At 42.4% G+C, this 21,805-nt stretch overlaps 1 protein-coding gene across 1 annotated transcript in view; it reads left to right on the top strand.

The window, feature by feature from the left end:
- GK (glycerol kinase) overlaps nucleotides 1-17,028 on the top strand; it is a 53,382-nt gene extending 36,354 nt beyond the window's left edge. The window contains exons 17-21 of the mRNA XM_066619185.1: nucleotides 3,969-4,089; nucleotides 5,464-5,607; nucleotides 6,823-6,903; nucleotides 13,789-13,875; nucleotides 15,533-17,028. Of these exons, the coding sequence (XP_066475282.1) occupies nucleotides 3,969-4,089; nucleotides 5,464-5,607; nucleotides 6,823-6,903; nucleotides 13,789-13,875; nucleotides 15,533-15,546 (447 nt within the window). The 3' untranslated portion in view covers nucleotides 15,547-17,028. The remainder of the gene's footprint in view (nucleotides 1-3,968; nucleotides 4,090-5,463; nucleotides 5,608-6,822; nucleotides 6,904-13,788; nucleotides 13,876-15,532) is intronic.
- The last annotated feature ends 4,777 nt before the right edge of the window (nucleotides 17,029-21,805 follow it).

The raw sequence follows: 21,805 nt of genomic DNA, 5'->3' as shown, positions 1-21,805 counted from the left end.
TCTTCTGTGTTGCCTACCTTAATTGTGTTATCCAGAAACGAATCTGTCAACACAAGAATCATGTCTCTGGTGATCTCACAAGCGAAAAAGTTGCATAAGTGGTTGACATTGAAGTTGAAGGTTGTCATGTGTAACAGGGGATAGCTAGCCTGTTCTGAATGGGTACCGTGCACCACATCTCCATGTCCTGACACTGCAGGATGGATGCCATCTCTTAGACACAATACTCAAAGGTGGCTGTGGACATTCTTAAGCTTACCTGGAACCACTGATTATCCCTTTCCTTGGAATCCACCATATTCATCTGCTTGTCATCCTACTGCATCAGTGCTCATCTCATCTCGAAAGGTGCAGTGTCTTTCACTATGAGGTGCACTATGATTTCTGTTGCTTGCCCTCATGTCTTTTGCTTAAAAAGGACATCGTGGAACTAGAAAAGGTGCAGAAGAGAGCAACCAAAATAATTACTGGGCTGGGGCACCTTTATGAGGAAAGGCTACAGCATTGGGGCTCTTCAGTGTAGAAAAGCGGCGCCTGAGGGGGGGACATGATTGAGCATACAAAATTATGCAGGGAATGGATAGAGAGATGTCAGGATGCCGCAAGTCATGATGGGTATGTACAGTCTGAGATTAGTTGGTCACTCATAAGAAAAACCCAGCTGGATCTGGCCAAAACCTCATCTAGTCCAACCTCCTCTATCTCACAGTGGCCCACCAGATGCCTCGGGGAGCACACAAGACACTTGCATCATGGTGTCTTCCCTCACATCTGGCAATGTGAGGGAGCCTACCTCTAAAATTAGGAGGTTGCACATACCCATCACAGCTTGTAACCTGTGATGGACTTTTCCTCCAGAAATTTGTCCAATCCCTTTTTAAGGGCTTCCAGGCCAGATGCCATCTCCACATCCTGTGGCAAGGAGTTCCAGAGACTAATTACACGCTGGGTAAGGAAATATTTCCTTTTGTTTGTCCTAATTCTCTCAACACTCAATTTTAGTGGACAACACCCTGGTTCTGATGTTGTGTGAGAGGGAAAAGAACATCCCCCTATCCACTTTATCCATCCCCTGCATAACTTTGTCTCAGTCATGTCCCCACTCACAGGACTGGCTTTTAGGCAATTGGGAAGATTTTGCCCAGTTGGGCTCCACACATGGTGGGGACCCTGCACTGCCCTTCTGCCCACCACTGCTTCCAGTTGGCCCAAAATTGGTGCCATGCAGGTGGCAGCATGTGCGCCTTGCTCTTTCTCCACCCTTGCAGCTTCCAGTGCCATCCTCTTCCCCATCTTGCTTCAGAGTGGGCTGCTGTGGATGGGGCATCAATGAGCAAGAGTTAGGGAGCACTGTGGACTGGGTGCACGCTCCCTCTTCCTTCTGGCTGACCTCCCAGGCACTTAATCTGCACAACCACTAAAGGTACAGGAGTCCTATCCAGTTGCACAGGAGTAACAGATTTTTTTCTTGGTCTGGCTCCATTCAAGTGAAGAGCTAAAAAAAAATTAGTAGAGGGGGCCGCACAAAATTAGAGGGGGGGCCACAAAAGTGTTTCAAATTGGGCCCCACAGCTCCTAAGGGCAGCCCTGCCCCTTCATGTCCCCCTTCATCCTGAGGGCTGGGTAGGAATTTTTTTAGTCACCCAAAGAGAGGGAAGGTATGTCATTAGGTTTCATGCATTAAAAATTGGTCACTGTGTATAATAAAGTGGCACAAGTTAAACCCAAGTGTGGTCTGGTGTCTTTGTTGGGAGGTGTGAGGGTAAATAGAATGCCAGATGCAGGAGAGTGGCAGCGAGATGCAAGTGTCTTGTGTGCTCCCTGCAGCATCTGGTGGGTCACTGTGAGATACAAGAAGCTGGACTAGATGGGCCCTGGGCCTGATCCAGCAGGGTTCTTGTTCTTATGCTGTCTGACTGCAACATTGGAAACTCTGATTGGTCAACTCTGCCACATTGACAACATCACCCAGTGCAGAGGTATGGTGTGAAGACCTAGTGTCATCTCCAAACTGCAAACCACCGTGTCCAGGAAAAGCCCATCCTGATCTGCACTTACCGTACCTCCTTGTCACCACTTATTTTCCAAGCAGATTGTTGCACAACCATGCTCTGGACAGTCGCATCGTCCCAGACATCTTGTTGCACAGCCTGCTGGGATGTTCCTGTGCAGCAATCTGCTTGGAAAATAAGTGGCAATGCAGCAGAATGGTAAGCGTGGCTCACAGCGAGGAGGGCTTTTTCCAAACTCTAGATCTAGCCCACAGGCTGTGGTTTGGAGAGCCCTGCTATAGAGCAACGCATTCTAATCCTTAGGAAAGACTGGCAAGATCCAGCATGCTTTTAAATGCTGCCAGCACTTCCTTTCTATACTCACAACCTTACTACTTTTCACAACCTCCTTGTCCATTGTCACGGAAACATGCATCACTGCAACTGCATCCCTTGCTGATTGGGCCTCCTATCTTTACAGCAGCCATAACAGTTAGTTGTACCCCAAAAATTTTTGAATTATGGTTAAGAACAGTTTATTTTTCTTTTAAACTTTGTTTCTCTAATTTTATTTTTTTCTAAAGCAATGAAATTAGGAATTGAGTTATTGGGTCCACATCTGTTGGGTTTTGTTGTCTCCTTTTTGCAAAGACTTTTAAAAATACTTTTGTCTTTTTCATGAAACACAGCTACCAGCAGATAACCAACAAACATAGCATGGCTCCACCCAGCTCATAAGAAAATATGACACAAGAGCAATTTTTAAATAAAATCATACTACAGGGTCTACCATACAGATTGCTTTTCATATCAATACCAGTTTTGGAAAAACAGTACACTTTAAATTAGACTAGTGTTCTTCAGCCTTGAGGTTGCGAAGCCTTAGTTGTGGGATTGCAGCAATTTATGGACATGAAAAAGGTTGAAAACCACTGGACTAGAGCATATAATAATAATAATAATATACAGTATTTATATACCGCCTTTCTTGGTCTTTATTCAAGACTTTATTCAAGGCGGTTTACACAGGCAGGCTTATTAAATCCACGCAGGGATTTTTACAAATTGAAAGAAGGTTCTCTCTTTCAAGAACCACCACATTCAAGCTGTTACACTCCGATCTGGTTTAACATTCTGGCCTCCATCCTCCCACGCTCCGAGCAGATGGAACAGCTCAGCTGCAGCTTGCCAGCTGCTTCAAGGTCGCACGGTGCCGGTGGCCTCGAACTGGCGACCTTGTGGATGTTAATCTTCAGGCAAATGGAGGCTCTACCCTCTAGACCAGACCTCCTGCCATCAGTTCCGGTGCCGGTGGCCTCGAACTGGCGACCTTGTGGATGTTAATCTTCAGGCAAATGGAGGCTCTACCCTCTAGACCAGAGCACCATCAGTTAAAGGGGGAGGCATCAGGTGTACCCCTTCAGGTTCCAGGAGATCATGTCCCAGTCCTGCTCACATTCTTAGTGATTGTTTGAAAATAGCTTTCACTAATGTTAGGCTTTGTGGTAACTTTTCTACACTCTCCAGTAAGAAATTTGATTACAGTAAACTGTGTTGGAGGGCGCTATGGGGTGGGTGGCTAGAGTCTGGGAGGGAGGCAGAATCGATGATGGTCCCCAGTCTTGTACTTTATTGGCGTCATGCCACAAAAAAGTTGAAGATTAGACTATACAATTTTATAAACATTCAGACCTTTGTGTTGGTTAATTTTGTGAGTTGTATCTTAAGCATGAAGATTATGTTCAGATGAAACATAAATCTTTGAGACATAGCTCCCCAAATCTGCAAAAGCAATTTGAATTACCATTTGGCCTAGCAACATTTTTTTAAGCAACTAAAAACATCAGTATCCTCCTTAAGTTCCACGTAGAACTTCAGATCAAATGCATGCAGTGGTTTTCATAAAAATGAGCAGTTTCTTTTCTTGTTTAACCCACTCATTTGAAAATTTGTAACATGTAAATGCTTCTTTTTAAGATACTGGATGCCATGAACAATGACTGTGGGATGCCACTAAGCCAGGTACAAGTTGATGGAGGAATGACCAACAACAAGCACCTTATGCAGATTCAAGCTGATATTCTCGGTATCCCAGTAGGTGAGACAACTGCCCCTGTACTGCTATTTATAAAGTATAGGTTGTTGCTTGCCTTTCTCTAACTTGATCACTATATTACTTTAATATGAACAATAAATAAATATTTCCAGATGTAGCTGATATAGCAGGATACTCGACCTGACAGAATTTTTCTAGACACAAAAGCTTGGATCTTTAAAACGATCTTGTGGTGCACAGACTTCCTGGCCCCCAGAAGTCCTTCTAAAGGCATTAAAACGTCACTTCTGGTTTTTGCTGAAAGGGGATTTTGCTAAAGGGGATTGGACAAGTTTCTGGAAGAAAAATCCATTACAGGGTACAGGCCATGATGTGTATGCGCAACATCCTGATTTTAGAGATGGGCTATGTCAGAATGCCAGATGCAAGGGAGGGCACCAGGATGAGGTCTCTTGTTGTCTGGTGTGCTCCCTGGGGCATTTGGTCGGCCGCTGTGAGATACAGGAAGCTGGACTAGATGGGCCTATGGCCTGATCCAGTGGGGCTGTTCTTATGTTCTTATGTTTTAAGGCTTTCCGGAGGCCTCCCTGGTCTTCACAACACCCTCAGGATGCAACCAGAGCACAACTCTGGTCACATTCAGAGATTCCAGGTCGGGCCTCAACACGGACTGGAGGATCTGCAGATATAAAATCCACTTTGGTTAAGGTCTGGCCTGTATGGATTATTCATAAAATAATAATTGTAACAGTAAATATGTCAAATGAAATAGCAAAACAAGAACGAGTAAAATAACCATATAATATAGGTGGAGCCTGTTTATCCACAAATTTTATATCTGCCAGTCTGGTTCGGTGTGGGTTCACCTGAGCACTCCTCAGGGAACGTTTTTGAAGAGGGCTTTCTGAAGCCTGAAGAGGCAGCATGCATCTACCCACTGCCTCTGCAGTCTAAGAATTGCTCTTAGAGCCGAAAAAACACAACCCTAGTTTCCCTTGGGAAACCGGAAACAATGTTTTTATGCCTTTTAAGGCATTCTGAGGCCCGGGAAAGCCCTCTTCTGGTTTCATCTAATCGCAGCTTTCACTGTTTATAAGTCACGGGCAGCCCTGCAGAGCATTCTGTGGGGCTCCCCACACACACACCCCAGACCCTGGCAGCATGTAAGTTAAGTTTAAAAATAGCCCATCTCCCTTAACAGTGGCGCGATCCTGAGGATCGCATCACTGCTTTCCCCCTGCTCCTGCCCCTTAAAGGGAAAGCGGCAGTGTTACACGGTGGGTGGGTCACAACCCATCAGTTTGAGTAACACTGCACTAAGCTATCCCACTAAGCTAATAGTAATCAAGTGTAGCTAACGCAATGGCTTAGACTTCTCAAAACTGACTAGTTGTGGCTTTATCTCTTGCTTGTCAGTAAAGCCATCCATGCATGAAATCTCGGCACTGGGAGCAGCTATGGCAGCAGGAGCTGCAGAAGGAGTGGGAGTCTGGAGTCTGAATCCTGAAGATTTAACAGCAGTAACGTATGAACGATTTGAGCCCCGGATCTCTTCTGAGGGTAAAGAGGCAGTTGATACTTAATCTCAGTGGTCCAGATATCTAGTTTGCCACAATCCATGCTGGTGAAGTATCAACAAATCTGGAAGTACCCCAATCTGATTACTTCTTACGATCAGGCACATGGAAGTACCTATACACTGGATCAAGTAAAATTTCAAATTAGCTTAGCATTTTTAATCAAAATGATTACAATTTCACAGTAAGAATGCATTCCTTCTAGTTTCCTAACTTTAACGTCCCGTCCCCCCTTCCCCAGAAGTCGCCTCAGTCTTACACCAGTTAAAGAGTTGGTGTAGGTCTAAGGAGATGCACTGGAGACCAGATGGCCTACAGAGAGGTAAGTAATACAGGTTGGCCCTCCTTATTCCCGGGTTCAGGACCCACAAATTTGACTTACCATCGGTCCCAACCCGCATCTGGAGGGCTTCACCAAACCTTCCAAATGCTTCCTGTTGCGCCTGGAAGGCGTTCTGAGGCACCTCAGAAGGCCTCCCAGAGGCTTCTGAGAGGTACTTCTGGTTTGACGAAAAACCAGAAGTGCCTCTTAGAAACCTCTTGGAGGAGACACGTGGCCACCCCACACCTGGATGCAACCGGAAGGCACTTCTGATCGCATCTAGGAGGTTTGGTGAGGTCTTCCAGATGCAGGTCAGGACCCAGAGTAAGTCCAATCTACTGGTCCTGAACCCATGGATAAGGACAACCAACTTGTATTACCTACCTCTCTGTAGACAATGTCTGGTCACATCCAGATGGCCTCTGAGGGGCTTTTCTGTGGCTCTCAATAACTGCTTGTTCAGTATCCGAAGGGGTTCCAGGAACAGATCCCCTGTGGATAGCAAGGGCCAACCTGTAATTGTTTTTAATTACCTCTTCTGGGTCGTTTGATTTCCCCTCCCCCATAGCATGCAGTATGTGCTTCATTGGCAGTGCTGCATGGTGTGAGCTACCAGGGGATAGGATTGGGCCCTAAGTATGGGCGTGACCTGGGGGGAAAAAAGACCTGCCTTTCTGGGTGACACTTTCAACACTTCTATTTGTTTTGTTGGAATTCCTTAATAAGGAGCAGAGGAAGCTGCTGCCTGAATGTTCTTTTTGAGAGGGCCAATCCAAATACCACATGACTGAATAATTGTTTGTATGCTATACAATTGGAAATCTTTGAAAGTTGAAGGTTTTCAATTTGGGATGAAAATATTCTTTATGGTTTCAGAAAGGGCGCGTCGTTATGACAAGTGGAAGAAAGCTGTTCAGAAGTCTATGGGTTGGACAATGACAGACCCACGAAAGAATGGTAAGGCTTAGAGACGCCAGGTGTAATCTTAATGAATGTGGGTTTAACAAATACCACTTGCTAGAAGTACTTCTATAAACAGTTTTTTTCATCTGGCTTTTTTAAAAAAGCCTCTTGAATTGTCTGCTGCTGCGGAGAGTATATCAGATAATGATAATGAAACAATATTCAAATTGCTTTTTGAAAGTTTCCAGAAAATTGAAATACAATTGGTTATTTAGATTCTGGCAAAACCAATGTATTAATACAGGCCTGCACCACTTAAGAACCTTCTCTTTAACAACAAAGAGGCTCTTAATGAGGCGGTCAGGTCTCCCATAGCCTGCAGCAGAGTGTCTCTTTACACAACAAGGTTCTTAATGCAAAAAAAAGAGGCATTCAGTCTCCAGAAGCCTGGGCAGCCAGCTAGACCCCTGTCTTAGACAGGAAATCCTCTTGGTGCATCTCAAACAGGTGCTTGTCAAGCCTCTGCTTGAATATCTCTAGTGAGGGAGAATCCACCACCTCTCTCGGCAAACTGTTCCACTGCCGAACCACCCTTGCCATCAGGAATTTTTTCCTGATTTCTAATCAAAATCTTATCTCTTGCAGTTTGAACCCATTGGTTCAAGTTCTATTTACAGAGACAGTTGAGAATAAATTATTCCCTTCTTTCATCTGACAGCTCTTTAGGTATTTGAAGAGAGCTATCATATCCCCTCTCAGCCTTCTCTTCTCCAGGCTGAACATACCAAGTTCCCTCAACCTTTCCTCGTAGGGCTTTGTAGGGATCCTCAAGGCTGAGTCCAGGTCTGCCCAGTATTTGAATGTTAGGTAGGCTTGGACTCCCCAGAAGGGAAGTGGAAGCCAACTCTACCTGCTGCTTCAAATTCCAGGTAAACCTGGCCTCCCCTGGGGGAATCTCAAGGCAGAGGTCACATCTACTCATGGCTTCGAGCAGACAAAGACAGGGCTGTGGGAGCAGTCTGCCTTGAGTAATAGTGGCATTGGGTAGGCCACTGGTCCTATGCATATATACACAGTCACACTTCAGTAGGACTTACAGCTCAGTGTGTATATAATTCCAGTCTTTTATTACTTGATTTGAACAAATGTTTTTTTTTCAAAGTGAGATAACAAAATACAGACTGTCATAAAAGTACCGACATTTTATGTAATGTAAAAATTAAAGAGAACTTTGAAATACTAGCTCCAGCCAGAAGACATTGGATCAATACAATCAAAGATTATCACTGTTTTTCTGGATGGTAGGAGAGTTTGAACTCTCACTAGACACAAGATAGCTTTTTGTCTTAAAATTCTAATAGCTGCAATGGAAATCTTGAGAAAGGTGAATATGGTTTCTACCTTTTCTTCTGTGTCAGAGCTTCTTGAAGATGAGATTCAGCAGGTTTGTGAAGATTGGGGAAACAAACCTAAGCACAAAAGAGTCAGTTTGAGCGAAGGTATTCTTACAGTGGAGCAGCTTTCTTGTGCAATTGAAGCACTAAGGGAGGTCTTTAGTAGGAGGAATAAATAAGATATTTTGAGATTTAAGTCCAGTTCCTTGGACTTCCTGTGCTTGTCCTGTACACTTTCTTGCTGGTTTGGCACAAACATCAGAAATGGCCTGACTCCTGAAACAGAAATGATGTATTCAGGTGATCTCTCTGGATTGGTGTAGCATCCAGGATAATAGGGGTGGTAGATCAGTGGACTAGACCTTTTTATCCCTCTACCCTTTCTCAGTGCTGGAAATAGTGAGCTTAGTGGCTTCCAAGAGCCTAAGGAATTTTGTCACCGTAGACAAAAGAGTCAGGTCTCAATTCTGGTAGACTGCCTTGATGCAGTGGAGCACAAAATATCATAGTGCCAGCTCTGGGTGCCATAAACATGCCATAAAGCCCATTCATGGCACCTTCAGAGTAGGGAACTCCAGTGCTGGGCCCATGCCAGTCAGGGTGGGGTGAGGGAGGAACTGGGGCAGGAGGGGGGTGGGATCAACAGAGCTTTGCTCTGCCACGTCCTGAATGTGTCAGGCTAGAAGGCCAGACACAGAGTCTCTCAAGTTTGTGTCAGCAACATAGCCGGCACAGACTTGAGAAGCCCCATTGAGTGGCTTGGGGCTTTCCCCAGGGGAAGGGAATAAAAGCCTCCTTTCCTTGAGGAGACCTCTGATTGCTTCCTGGTGCCTGCTGGATACAGGTAGCCACTTTGGCGCCACTCATCCAGCAGACACCGAGAAGCTCGGGATTGGGTTGCCTGTCTTCAGTGGCACCCTTTTAAGATGGGTGGCTATTTGGGAGAGGGCCTTCAGTGTGGTAGTTGGGGTCAATAGAGCTCCTTACTTGTATCTTATTTGTTTGGCACCTATGTTACTAGCTTTTTGGTGCTAGATAAAAACTGCCTAGTAAGTTTACTATATCTGATATTGTTGGAATTTATGAAGTTCTTGTGTTCTCCAGCCTTTTTCTCTATGCTCAGTTCAGTGGTTTATTCTTGTATGTAGATGTCGTGTTAAATTATTTGTCAGCTGCTTTAGGACCTGCAGTTGGAAAACAGGCGAGAAATATTTCAAATGAATGGCTAGCAGTACTGTACGTAAACTTCATATGTTATTCAGAGGCTGGAAAAATGACATGATTGTTTCCCCTACATGCACACATAAAAAGGAGCCGAGACATAGGAAAAGTGAAGCTGGTATTTTTATGTACCAAAGAAGGACAGGGGCTGAGGAATGTTTGTGAAGGCCACTTCTTGAACCGCCAAATGGGGATAGCAGGAAGAAATGGTGTAAAGTGGTCTTCTTTGTAAGAAGTATTTGTACCACAAGGATATGGGGCACAATCAGATCCATTTTGACTATGCCTCGTGAAAATTCCATAGTCAGTTTTATCAAGCAGTTTAATTTTTCTGAAGGAATAGTGTATTCCTTCACTGATGCGGAGAATCAGTGGGATACCGCAATCCCGGGCTATAAACTCTACAGGAGGGACAGGCAGGGGCGTGTTGGAGGTGGGTGGCCCTTTATGTTAAGGAAGGGATAGAATCCAGCAAAGTAGAGATTGAAGGTGGGTCCGACTCCACTGTAGAATCTCTGTGGGTTCAATTACCAGGCTTGTGCAGCGATGTAATACTGGGGGCGTGCTATCGTCCTCCAGACCAGAAATCGGATGGGGACCTTGAAATGAGGAAACAGATCAGGGAGGTGACAAGGAGGGGCAGGGTTGTAATCATGGGGGACTTCAATTATCCTCATATTGACTGGGTCAATTTGTGTTCTGGTCGCGATAAGGAAACCGGATTTCTTGACGTGCTAAATGACTGTGGCTTAGAGCAGCTAGTCACGGAGCCCACAAGAGGACAGGTGACTCTGGATTTAATATTGTGCGGTATGCAGGACCTGGTTAGAGATGTAAACGTTACTGAGCCATTGGGGAACAGTGATCATGCTGCGATCCGTTTTGACATGCACGTTGGGGGAAAAATACCAGGCAAATCTCTAACAAAAACCCTTGACTTCTGACGGGCAGACTTCCCCCAAATGAGGAGGCTGGTTAGAAGGAGGTTGAAAGGGAGGGTAAAAAGAGTCCAATCTCTCCAGAGTGCATGGAGGCTGCTTAAAACAACAGTAATAGAGGCCCAGCAGAGGTGTATACCGCAAAGAAAGAAGGGTTCCACTAAATCCAGGAGAGTGCCCGCATGGCTAACCAGCCAAGTTAGAGAGGCTGTGAAGGGCAAGGAAGCTTCCTTCCGTAAATGGAAGTCTTGCCCTAATGAGGAGAATAAAAAGGAACATAAACTGTGGCAAAAGAAATGTAAGAAGGTGATACTGGAGGCCAAGCGAGACTATGAGGAATGCATGGCCAGCAACATTAAGGGGAATAATAAAAGTTTCTTCAAATATGTTAGAAGCAGGAAACCCGCCAGAGAAGCGGTTGGCCCTCTGGATGGTGAGGGAGGGAAAGGGGAGATAAAAGGAGACTTAGAGATGGCAGAGAATTTAAATGCGTTCTTTGCATCTGTCTTCACGGCAGAAGACCTCGGGCAGATACCGCTGCCTGAACGGCCCCTCCTGACCAAGGAGTTAAGTCAGATAGAGGTTAAAAGAGAAGATGTTTCAGACCTCATTGATAAATTAAAGATCAATGTCATCGGGCCCTGATGGCATCCACCCAAGAGTTCTTAAGGAATTGAAGAATGAAGTTGCAGATCTCTTGACTAAGGTATGCAACTTGTCCCTCAAAACGGCCATGGTGCCAGAAGATTGGAGGATAGCAAATGTCACGCCTATTTTTAAAAAGGGAAAGAGGGGGGACCCGGGAAACTATAGGCCGGTCAGCCTAACATCCATACCGGGTAAGATGGTGGAATACCTCATCAAAGATAGGATCTCAAAACACATAGATGAACAGGCCTTGCTGAGGGAGAGTCAGCATGGCTTCTGTAAGGGTAAGTCTTGCCTCACGAACCTTATAGAATTCTTTGAAAAGGTCAATAGGCATGTGGATTTGGGAGAACCTGTGAACATTATATATCTGGACTTTCAGAAGGTGTTTGACACGGTCCCTCACCAAAGGCTACTGAAAAAACTCCACAGTCAGGGAATTAGAGGTCCTCTCATGGATTGAGAACTGGTTGGAGGCCAGGAAGCAGAGAGTGAGTGTCAATGGGCAATTTTCACACTGGAGAGAGGTGAAAAGTGGTGTGCCCCAAGGATCTGTCCTGGGACCGGTGCTTTTCAACCTCTTCATAAATGACCTGGAGACAGGGTTGAGCAGTGAAGTGGCTAAGTTTGCAGACGACACCAAACTTTTCCGAGTGGTGAAGACCAGAAGTGATTGTGAGGAGCTCCAGAAGGATCTCTCCAGACTGGCAGAATGGGCAACAAAATGGCAGATACGCTTCAATGTCAGTAAGTGTAAAGTCATGCACATTGGGGCAAAAAATCAAAACTTTAGATATAGGCTGATGGGTTCTGAGCTGTCTGTGACAGATCAGGAGAGAGATCTTGGGGTGGTGGTGGACAGGTCGATGAAAGTGTCGACCCAATGTGCAGCGGCAGTGAAGAAGGCCAATTCTATGCTTGGGATCATTAGGAATGGTATTGAGAACCAAACGGCTAATATTATAATGCCGTTGTACAAATCTATGGTAAGGCCACACCTAGAGTATTGTGTCCAGTTCTGGTCGCCGCATCTCAAAAAAGACATAGTGGAAATGGAAAAGGTGCAAAAGAGAGCGACTAAGATAATTACGGGACTGGGGCACCTTCCTTATGAGGAAAGGCTATGGCGTTTGGGCCTCTTCAGCCTAGAAAAGAGACGCCTGAGGGGGGACATGATTGAGACATACAAAATTATGCAGGGGATGGACAGAGTGGATAGGGAGATGCTCTTTCCACTCTCACATAATACCAGAACCAGGGGACATCCACTAAAATTGAGTGTTGGGCGGGTTAGGTCAGACAAAAGAAAATATTTCTTTACTCAGCATGTGGTTGGTATGTGGAACTCCTTGCCACAGGATGTGGTGCTGGCGTCTAGCCTAGACGCCTTTAAAAGGGGATTGGACAGGTTTCTGGAGGAAAAATCCATTACGGGGTACAAGCCATGATGTGTATGCGCAGCCTCCTGATTTTAGAAATGGGTTATGTCAGAATGCCAGATGCAAGGGAGAGCACCAGGATGAGGTCTCTTGTTATCTGGTGTGCTCCCTGGGGCATTTGGTGGGCCGCTGTGAGATACAGGAAGCTGGACTAGATGGGCCTATGGCCTGATCCAGTGGGGCTGTTCTTATGTTCCTTTTTAGGATGAAGAAGATTGGTCACTGTTTTTAACACTGACTTGATTAAATATAGAGAAAACATACAATTTCTATACAGAGACAGAGAGAAGTAACAAACAAAAATTACTGTATAATGAGCTATATATATATTTGCATTGAAATATTAATAAAAATGATGGCTGCAGGTTGGGGAACAAATAAAAATGTAGGAAGATTACAATGTGTGGCAAATACACACACACACACACACATATACACCATATATAATTTGAATCTAAGAGGTACATGCTCACTTGGGGAGAGTTTCATAACATATAAAAGCTGGTGGTGGTCAGATTTGTGTTTCTGGCTACCTGTGTTGTGGGTGTGTGTGTGTAAAATTCAATGGCAGCATCTGTAGGATGAGTGGAAAAGATGAAAAATGTACAAGAGAAAAAGTCTGTATGTTTCAACTAAATCGGGGTTATTATGCAAACACCTGAGGACCACTGAATGAGATGTAGTACTTCTGATTCCAAGGGCAGGCTTCATGATTGCCCAGCTAGTCCTGCTGCTTCATAACCTCATGTTGTTTGGCATCTGTGTGAAAGACGCTGAAGGTCATAGAACAAGCACGTTATCTGTATTCATAGAAATTAGTGATTTTAGCACACGTAATTCAAAATTGGATAATTGCTACTTTGTGTAGGGGGCTGAACTTGAACCAAAAAACCTATTCAGCAATATTTCTCAATTAACCGAACATGAAATCCCTTGGTTGCCTTGAACATGAACTAGAAGCAAACCCATAAACACAAAAGGTGATGACAGGTTCCGAGTACATGGTTCAGTAATCAGACAGTCCGCCATTATATGATAAGTTATTTTCCTGTGTTTTACTCTGTTACATTAATTTTGTTTGTAAAAAAGTTATACCAAAGCAAAAATTAAAAAAAAACAAAAAACATTTCCATCTCATGTTACATGGTTTTATTCATTTGAGACTTCTGTCTGTAGCATTTTACAGATGTTGCTGCTTTCTTGTAATTGTACGACTTCATGTGATTCTTAAATGGTGATATTTATTTGTATCTCTCTTTTGATTTGTTTGAATGGAACCTCTTCCATGGATGACATCAGGTGAAACTAATATCTTCTGTAGTCTGCCTTTGGGCATTTTTATAATGGGTAGCCTGATAATGTTAATCGGAGCAAGGTACATCGCAGGTTAGTCTAGATTCTTTTCTGCTAGCTTGTGTGTCTGTCTTCAGTGTGTAAGAAAGTATTCATTGTGTTGCATTCTGTGTGCAGAAATAAGTGTTCAGGAACTTACTGGTTCTAAAAAAATTAATTGATGGAATTTTCTTGTGCCATTTCTTTTGGTAGAACCTCTGTTACAAACCCTACTACTTGACTATAAGACCACTTTTTCAAAGTATTCATTTTTGCTTCAGTAAAGGTCCCAATTTTTTGTGATTGTGACAAAACCATATGCTTCCCAATAATTTATCAAAGCAACACTTCTCAAACTGTGTGTTGCATTGCAACCTGGTGTGCAGTGGGTCACAAGCCCACATGCTGGACCACTACGCAATTGTTCCTGTAGCACGGCTATGCCTTCTTGGGAGCCTCTGGGTTGCGCTGGGCCCGTGATCACACCATTGACCCCAGAATGCCCCTGGAAGCAACTTTTGGTTTGCAGATACAACTTCTTGTTTGACCAGAAGTTGCTCCTGCAGGGCATTCTGGGGTCTGCAGAGGCCAATAAGTGGGTTGCAGGCATGGCAAAACCTGGAAATGGCCTCTGGGGCGCCAAGAACACACTTCCAAACTGCAGAGAGCATCTCATCTTGACCTACTGTGGAGTATAAGGTGGGTCACAATTTGGCAGTGCTACAGCCTCCAATTGAAGGCAGTGTACAACAACCTCCAATTGAAGGCACTTTCATTACGATGATGTTGTATCAGGCTACAGATGCAATTTAGTAGCGCATTGTAGACAGCTGTATGCTGGGTGGTAATTGAATGCTTCTGCACAGAAGCTGTGCACAGGACTGGTGCAATCTAAATTCTCTGAGTGGAATCTAGTCTCTTTGAGACAGTTGGTTAATTCCATCTGTCCCAACACATTTTGTTCAAGTGAAATTATCTGAAAATCAAGGTCAATTCTTTTTGATGAAGACCTCTTTTATTAATTACATTGCTCATTGTTTGGTGACCCACTGTACAGGCCTTTGCAGACCACAGAATGGCCCTCAGAAGTCTCTGTAAGCCACTTCAAGTTTTTGGAAGCAAACTGGAAGTGGCTTCCAAGAATCAGAAGTGCCTTACAGAGCCTTTTGAAGCCCACAGAGGCCTATATAGTGGGTTCCCATGCCAGGACAGCACTCCAGAGATTCAGGTAAAGAATGAGGCTTCTGAAATGGTTCCTATTTAGAGCCAAACCAGTGCAAGGGTAGGCAGGAGAGCCTAGATCATGACCCACTGGTGGGACATGACCCACACTTTGGGAAGCACTGGGCTGAAGTTACTGCCGCCATCTGCAGAAAGAGCTTCCAAAAGTGTTTTCCCTCTGCTTTTATCACTGGAAAGGCAGTTGTCTATTACATGGGTACTTTCTAAGCACCAAATAGTATTCCGCATTAAAACAATTGCCATTCCATTTATGTTCAACAAATGTCATTGCCTTTTTTGCAGTTGTACATTGCATTCTACTTTCCTAGGAAAGTTGTCCTATCAACTTCTCTAGGTTAGCATAAGAATTTGCCAGCTGTCATACACTCTTCGCTAAATCTTTTCACAGAAATGCTGAATAAGCATTACATGGCACTCCATCTTTTTAATTCAGATATTTGACTATTGACTGATACATTTTCTCTTTAAGGTAATTGCAATTAAGGCCGCTAAATGGATTTCCAGGTGATTGAAACAGCTGAAGAAATTCCAGTGCTCTGTTCCAATATGATGGCATTGTTTCGACTTATTCACTATCAGAACAAACACGTGACAATTTAGAAAAGAACTTCAGTGTGGAAAAAAGAGAAAGCAAAATGCTGCTATCCCTTGCGGGCTTATATTGATAGTGGGATATGAGCCTTTGTTCGCTTTTTCATCTGACATCACCCATTTGGAAATTTTTTTGAATTAAAATACACTACTGTATATTTCAGTAAAAGTTTTAAATATCTTCAGAACCCTATGGTTCAAGAACTTGGTGCTATACAAAAATCTATAAAGTGATTGTGGTTTCCAGTTTCTAGAAAATTGCCCATAATGATGACAACTGCCAAAGCCATGTCTGTAATGACTAGTTGAAGCAACAACTATTTTTGTTACCATGACCAGATATCCTCACCCAATCTTGAAGTCTTCAATGGTGCTTTTTTAAAAAGAAAGAAAAGCTAATACAATGAATAATTTGTTTATTTGCTCTCTCATTCATGTACATAGCCCATAAGTACTAAGGATCCTGAAAATGCCACAGGTTATTTGACTTTTTTCACCAAATGCATGTTTAAAATTTAAATATATATAGGCTTGCATGCACATTGGCAGGCCAGAATCTTAAAACATCAAGGAAGCTGCACATTTGACATACCATCATTTAATACTAGAAATGAAAAAGCAAGGTATAAAGAGAAGAGTTAAGAAGGCACACTTCTTAATAGGTGCACTTCTCATGATTTTATTTGTGGGTATATTACAAAAGAAATGTTTTTCATTGTCAGGTGGGGGGCAGGAATTTTCGCACTCTTTCCTGCATGAAGTGTTAACAAAAAAAATCTGACCAAAAGCAGCCTCTGAAATAATGATAGCATTCAGGACAGTGGCATTTGCATGGTCTGAGTAAAGGATCCAGAACAACAGCATCAATTATCTAGGCCCCAACACTAAAACAAAGTTGTCTTAATTTTGAAATTGCATCTTCTAAAATTCTTGCAGTGCAGAAATTGATTCCCGTCTTTCATTAAGAAATTGATAACAGATTTACCCTCCATGACTACTGGACCCCTTTGCTGTTTCTCTTGCCTGTGACTTCCTACTCTTCTGTTTTTCCCTGTATTTACAAAACTTGGAACAACAGTGAAAAATGGAATGGAGGAAGGAGGCAAGCAAGGGCACAGATCTCCTTCAATATTAAATGCTACAGAGAGTCATCAAAAGTCCCTAAGAAATTCTCGTAGGTTTTCCCTAAATGTTTATCCTTCCCTACATTGTCCTTTATCCTCTCTGCAGTAGGAGGAGAGTTTGCTTCACTTATTACTAAAATGAGCCTTGGATGCAAGGATAATTTGCTGAATCTCCTTGTACTTGGAGACTTCAGATTACTAGAATGTATCCCCAAATTGTTTCCACAAGGAGTGAATCAATAAGTTTGTTGCTTGTCATAAAATCTCTTGCAAAGACTTGTTTTGGTCAACAGAGAAGATGGCCTTATATAATTTTAACATGAAATCACTTGATTTGTGGGGGTCCAGTGTAGAAACATTCTGAACGGCAGCAATGTTTCTAAGTCTATGCAGTAAGAGTTTAATGGGAATGTGCGTGCTCAAAAATGGCTCTATGTCTGTCTTGTGTGAAACTGCCTTCATTGTTCAGAACTCTTATGTTCTGTCACCAGTGAGTTTGGGACAGAATATTAAGCACTGAAAATACAAACAATATTGACTCTTTACAGGATGTTTGTATCAAATGCCTTTTCTTTAAGTGCAATGAAAATGTAGAATGTACAATAGAATCTATGAAAGTGCTGCACATTTGTCCATTGGTGTGAAATGCAGACTACTCTGACAACTGTTGGTAATGTAATGCCAAAAATATTTGGATTTTGGATCATATTCAGATTTTGAATTTCTGTATAAGTTGGGTTTGAGAGGGGATTTGTAAAACACCGTAACTTGAGAATGACCATCATAAGGCCTGTCATGGTCTTCTCCAGCTTGCAGAGCCTTGTGCTACTACAGTGTGACAATTTTTCCAGTAGCTCAGTGTTCAAAGAAAAGTGGTGGATGGGGAAGAGCTTTTCTGGGGTAAGTCTTTGGTAGAATGGCTATATGGTTCTACTTGCATAGCAGACCCGAGGTAATAGACACAGATACGGTACAAGAAACAAGCCACAGTAGTGGGTTTTTGAAGGTATGAGCTAAGTGCCAAATGTTTACCACTTGTTCCAAACAAATGTCAAAATAGGAAACCTTAAATTAGATTGGAAGTTATTCACTTTCTGGTACTGTCTTTATGTTTGTGTGTGGAGAGTTGCTGATTTATATGGCATTGTATGAGGGGCGGTTTCAGCTACATTTCGGGGGGTGTATAGGACATTAAATTATTTTTGTGAAATTATAATTTACTGTTGCAACATTGTAAATAGACTTTTCCAAAGATTCTAAAACTATAGAATTTGTAACAGTGAAAATTCTGTTCACTTCTTTGTGAAAAGAGGTGTGTGTGTGTGTGAGTTTTCTGTATAAATGTGGGCCTTCAAAATTCTTAAATAGACATGATGAATGTATGTAACCGAAACACTAGTATTGCACTACTAAAGATGACTATGACATGTAATTACAATTACTTTTCCATATGGAAGTCATGAATAAAATGAAGAACAAAATCTGCTTCAGTTGTGGGAATATTTTACTGATCCATTGTTCGTTTGAGGTAAACAAATCAGTTGTTAGAAGAACCCAAGGATGACATTTTATATCTGACTAGAGTTAAACTGAGTTTTTTTCTGACAATTTTTTTTTTCCAAAAACAAGCCAACATGCCTTCTATTGTTACAATATATTTTTGTACATTTTTCCTGGGTTAATATGAATCTTGCATATACCTAGTTAATTTAATAAATTATACATGTACTTTTTTTATAATGCAACACACACATTGCTAGAAAGAAGAGCAGGGATCAATAACTGAGAAGAATTCTCACAAGGAGTCAGAGGATGAAAGTGAAAACCTCTCAAGTACACAGAAATTTCCAGTGAATCTATCAAAACAGATCAGTACAGGTATAGTGTTTGTACACAGACTGTAAAAATTCATTTTCTGCTATAGGTTCTCCATTTAAATAATACTAAAGAGGTCCGTCATCTGCTGACCTATAGACCAACAGTAGCAGCTTTTCCAGCTTCATTATATGATCCTTTTGGCTACAAGAAAGGTCCTTTTTATATCCATGTGCTCTAATCTTCTAAAAGTTCCGGATAATTGAAAGATAACCCAGAAGGGGAGTCCATCAACAATGTAAAATGCTGCTCACATCAAGGAACAGGTTGCTGGGAATAGTGAACAAACTTGAAATGCTTTTAACCCCAAATCTGCTGCTGTTGCTGCCTCCCTCTAGTTTAACCTGTTGCAGTTGGCGCCGCTTCAAGCAGGAAGTGGATCAGGAAGCAATGATCCAGCTCCCTTCCCCATTACCTTGATCCTTCCATGTGTGGTTTCTTTAAATGAAACTGGAAGAGCAGAACATGCTGGAATTGCTCCCCTGTATATACTCCCACCCACAAGCGGCTTCCTTCCTTGCCTGGTCCCTTGCATGAAGAAGGTGACACAAGTGAATCTCAGCATTTTTTGCTGTTAAGGCAGTGGAGATGGATGAGGCAGTGGCAGCAGCAAATTTTCTGTGCCTCATGCACAACCTCTCTTACAACCATGGGCTTACAACTATGTTTATTAGAAAACAGACTGTGGAAAAGGCTAGATAAATATGGAGGTAGGAAGGTGTCATCTGCATATAGAGCCAATTTATGTTCATGACCATTCACCACTATACTCTTAATCTGAAATTTGGATTAGCACACATTAGAGATTCAAGGGCCAAATTAAATAAGGATGCCCTTCCCTTCCCCTCTTATCAGGTGTGCCTATGGAGTTCAAAAGGGGATGGTAGAACATCAGGTTTGTTCTGGGAATGTCATAATAAAGGATGTTAATCCACTGAACAAATTCCTGTAGCGGTTCACTCATCACTTATTAAGTAGATAAAATATCATGGAATCTGAACTGTGTCTTTTTAAAATACACTGCTAGCTCAGCGCAGACACCCGCCTGCAAGTCGATCCCACACATAAGTCGAGGGCAGGTTCTGAGCCAAGAATTGTGGAATTTTCTATGACCCTCAGATAAGTCTGGGGTTAAATTTAGGGGGGTGTCTGACTATAGTTTTGTCTGATTTTACCAGAGGCCAGATCCTGAAAAATAACCCACCACTAATTGTTACCTAAGAACTGTAGTCTCTAATTTATTTAAAACATAGTAAAAGATCATAAGATACATTTTTATCCTTTTTAAATTCTGGTCTTCATCACCTTTTTGTAAGCACTGTCAGAGGAAGTGCACTGTAAACAACATACCAGTAAAACAGTGGTTCCCAACCTGGTACTCATGTAGTCCCAGGGACACTCAAAAGGACCTTTAGGGGTACCTGGAAAAAGAATGGAATAATGGTAGAAAAAGGTAGGTCATGCTCCAGAATGCCTTGCAAGGACAGCAAGGCAGGAAGGGAGGTAGCTAGTTGGCTATGAAAGCCCCACCAATAGCTAGTTTTTGGTCATCAATTCACGTATGAACTAGTGATTGAAAACCAGCACAGTAAAAAAAAGCTGAAACATAATATGGAAAGTGATCAATCAGCCAGAATTTCTCAGCACACTTCTGGTGCAAAACAGTGCAGAGTCTTCTGTTCTTCAAACAGATAAAAAGAAAACACTGTGATAAATACATGAAGTCTGGGCTTTCATATAGAGGAGATGAGGGCTTGTATTATTAATTACAAACATTTTGCTAATATGAAGGGTACAATTTATGGAAATGGGCTGCCAAAAGATATGCAAGTGAAAAAGGTTGGGAACCACTGCAGGAGAACCATGAATCAAATCCACCTTTAAGGTGTCTGATGTGTTAAGCCAGAAGCTCTACGTACAACATACAACCCAGAGCACATAACTGAGAGTGTGCAATTCTATTCACAGCAGAGAGATGGAGCTGCATATATTTGCAACCCTTTTTACTGAGAAGTAGACCCACTGCTTTCCATGGGTGTTATTCTTAAGTAAGGGTGCATTGAATGTAGCCTGCTTCAAATGGAAAGGAGGATTCCCATCCTGGTGTTTCAAAAAACAGACCTCAGGCTTCAGCAGAAGAAAGGAGAATAAAAGGTTAACAAATTGCTTCTAAGGAGCTGTGCCTGCCTGCGGCTTGAGAAACTTGGCGCCTGTCTGCCCTTGAGAAAGGAAACTTTTCAGAGTTGAAAGGCTTTGCCCTTTGATTGACCCGGAGATAAAGCGAAGTGATAATTTGAGCTTGATTACTTAGCAAAAATTTCACGTACTATAGGTGATAGTATTTCTACGGTATAGATACCGTATAGATAGAATACCGTATATAGTATATCTACGTATACCGTATAGATAGTAGATAGATAGTATATCTATGGTATTTATTGGTCTTAGTGCTATTTTTCTCATGTGATGAGCAGGTGTATTTGCTGATAAGACTCCATGGATTCGCTCTTTGCTTTTGATTTATAACTCTTTGTTGAAGGTGGCAGTGGCTTTCTCCCTACTTGGCCCATTCTAAATGGTTCAGTAAAATCTGTTGAGGGCTAAGAGAGCTCCTGAGGGGCAGACCAGCAAGTCGTCTATTTTTTTTTTAACCATTCAAGCAGCTGTTAAGGAAGTGCTTAGAAACAAAAAAAAATGGAAAACAGAACTTCTGTTTGATCAGCTGGGGAGCTCTTTCTCCAGCTCAGTTCATAGGACATACTGTTGTTTGAATAAACTGTATTAAGCATAAAGTCATTTGCACAGATGTTGGTTTCTAGCAGCTACAACTGTGCTTTGCTTCCCTGATAGCAGTTGCCTAAATTAGCCCTGAGTAAATGTCATAAACAATTTACATGCACATAGTAAGTGATCATATCCATAAACTATTCCACAGTATAATGATCTGAGAGTGCTCTGCAAGTTCTTTTTAATAGATCAACAAATTTATATTTCCTGAGCAAAAGAACAGTTATAAAGCATCTTTGTATTAGCTGAAAACGACCAGCTGTTTATCATAAAACTGAAAAAGTTTGTACTAGAATCTTTTTTTTTCATGCAACTAAATTAAAACCCTTCTAATTGAAGCCTGCTGCCTGTATCTCAGATAGAGT

The sequence above is a fragment of the Tiliqua scincoides genome, chromosome 3, assembly GCF_035046505.1.
Source record: "Tiliqua scincoides isolate rTilSci1 chromosome 3, rTilSci1.hap2, whole genome shotgun sequence".
Classification (NCBI taxonomy): Eukaryota; Metazoa; Chordata; class Lepidosauria; order Squamata; family Scincidae; genus Tiliqua; species Tiliqua scincoides.
This window is presented reverse-complemented; position numbering and strand designations above follow the sequence as displayed.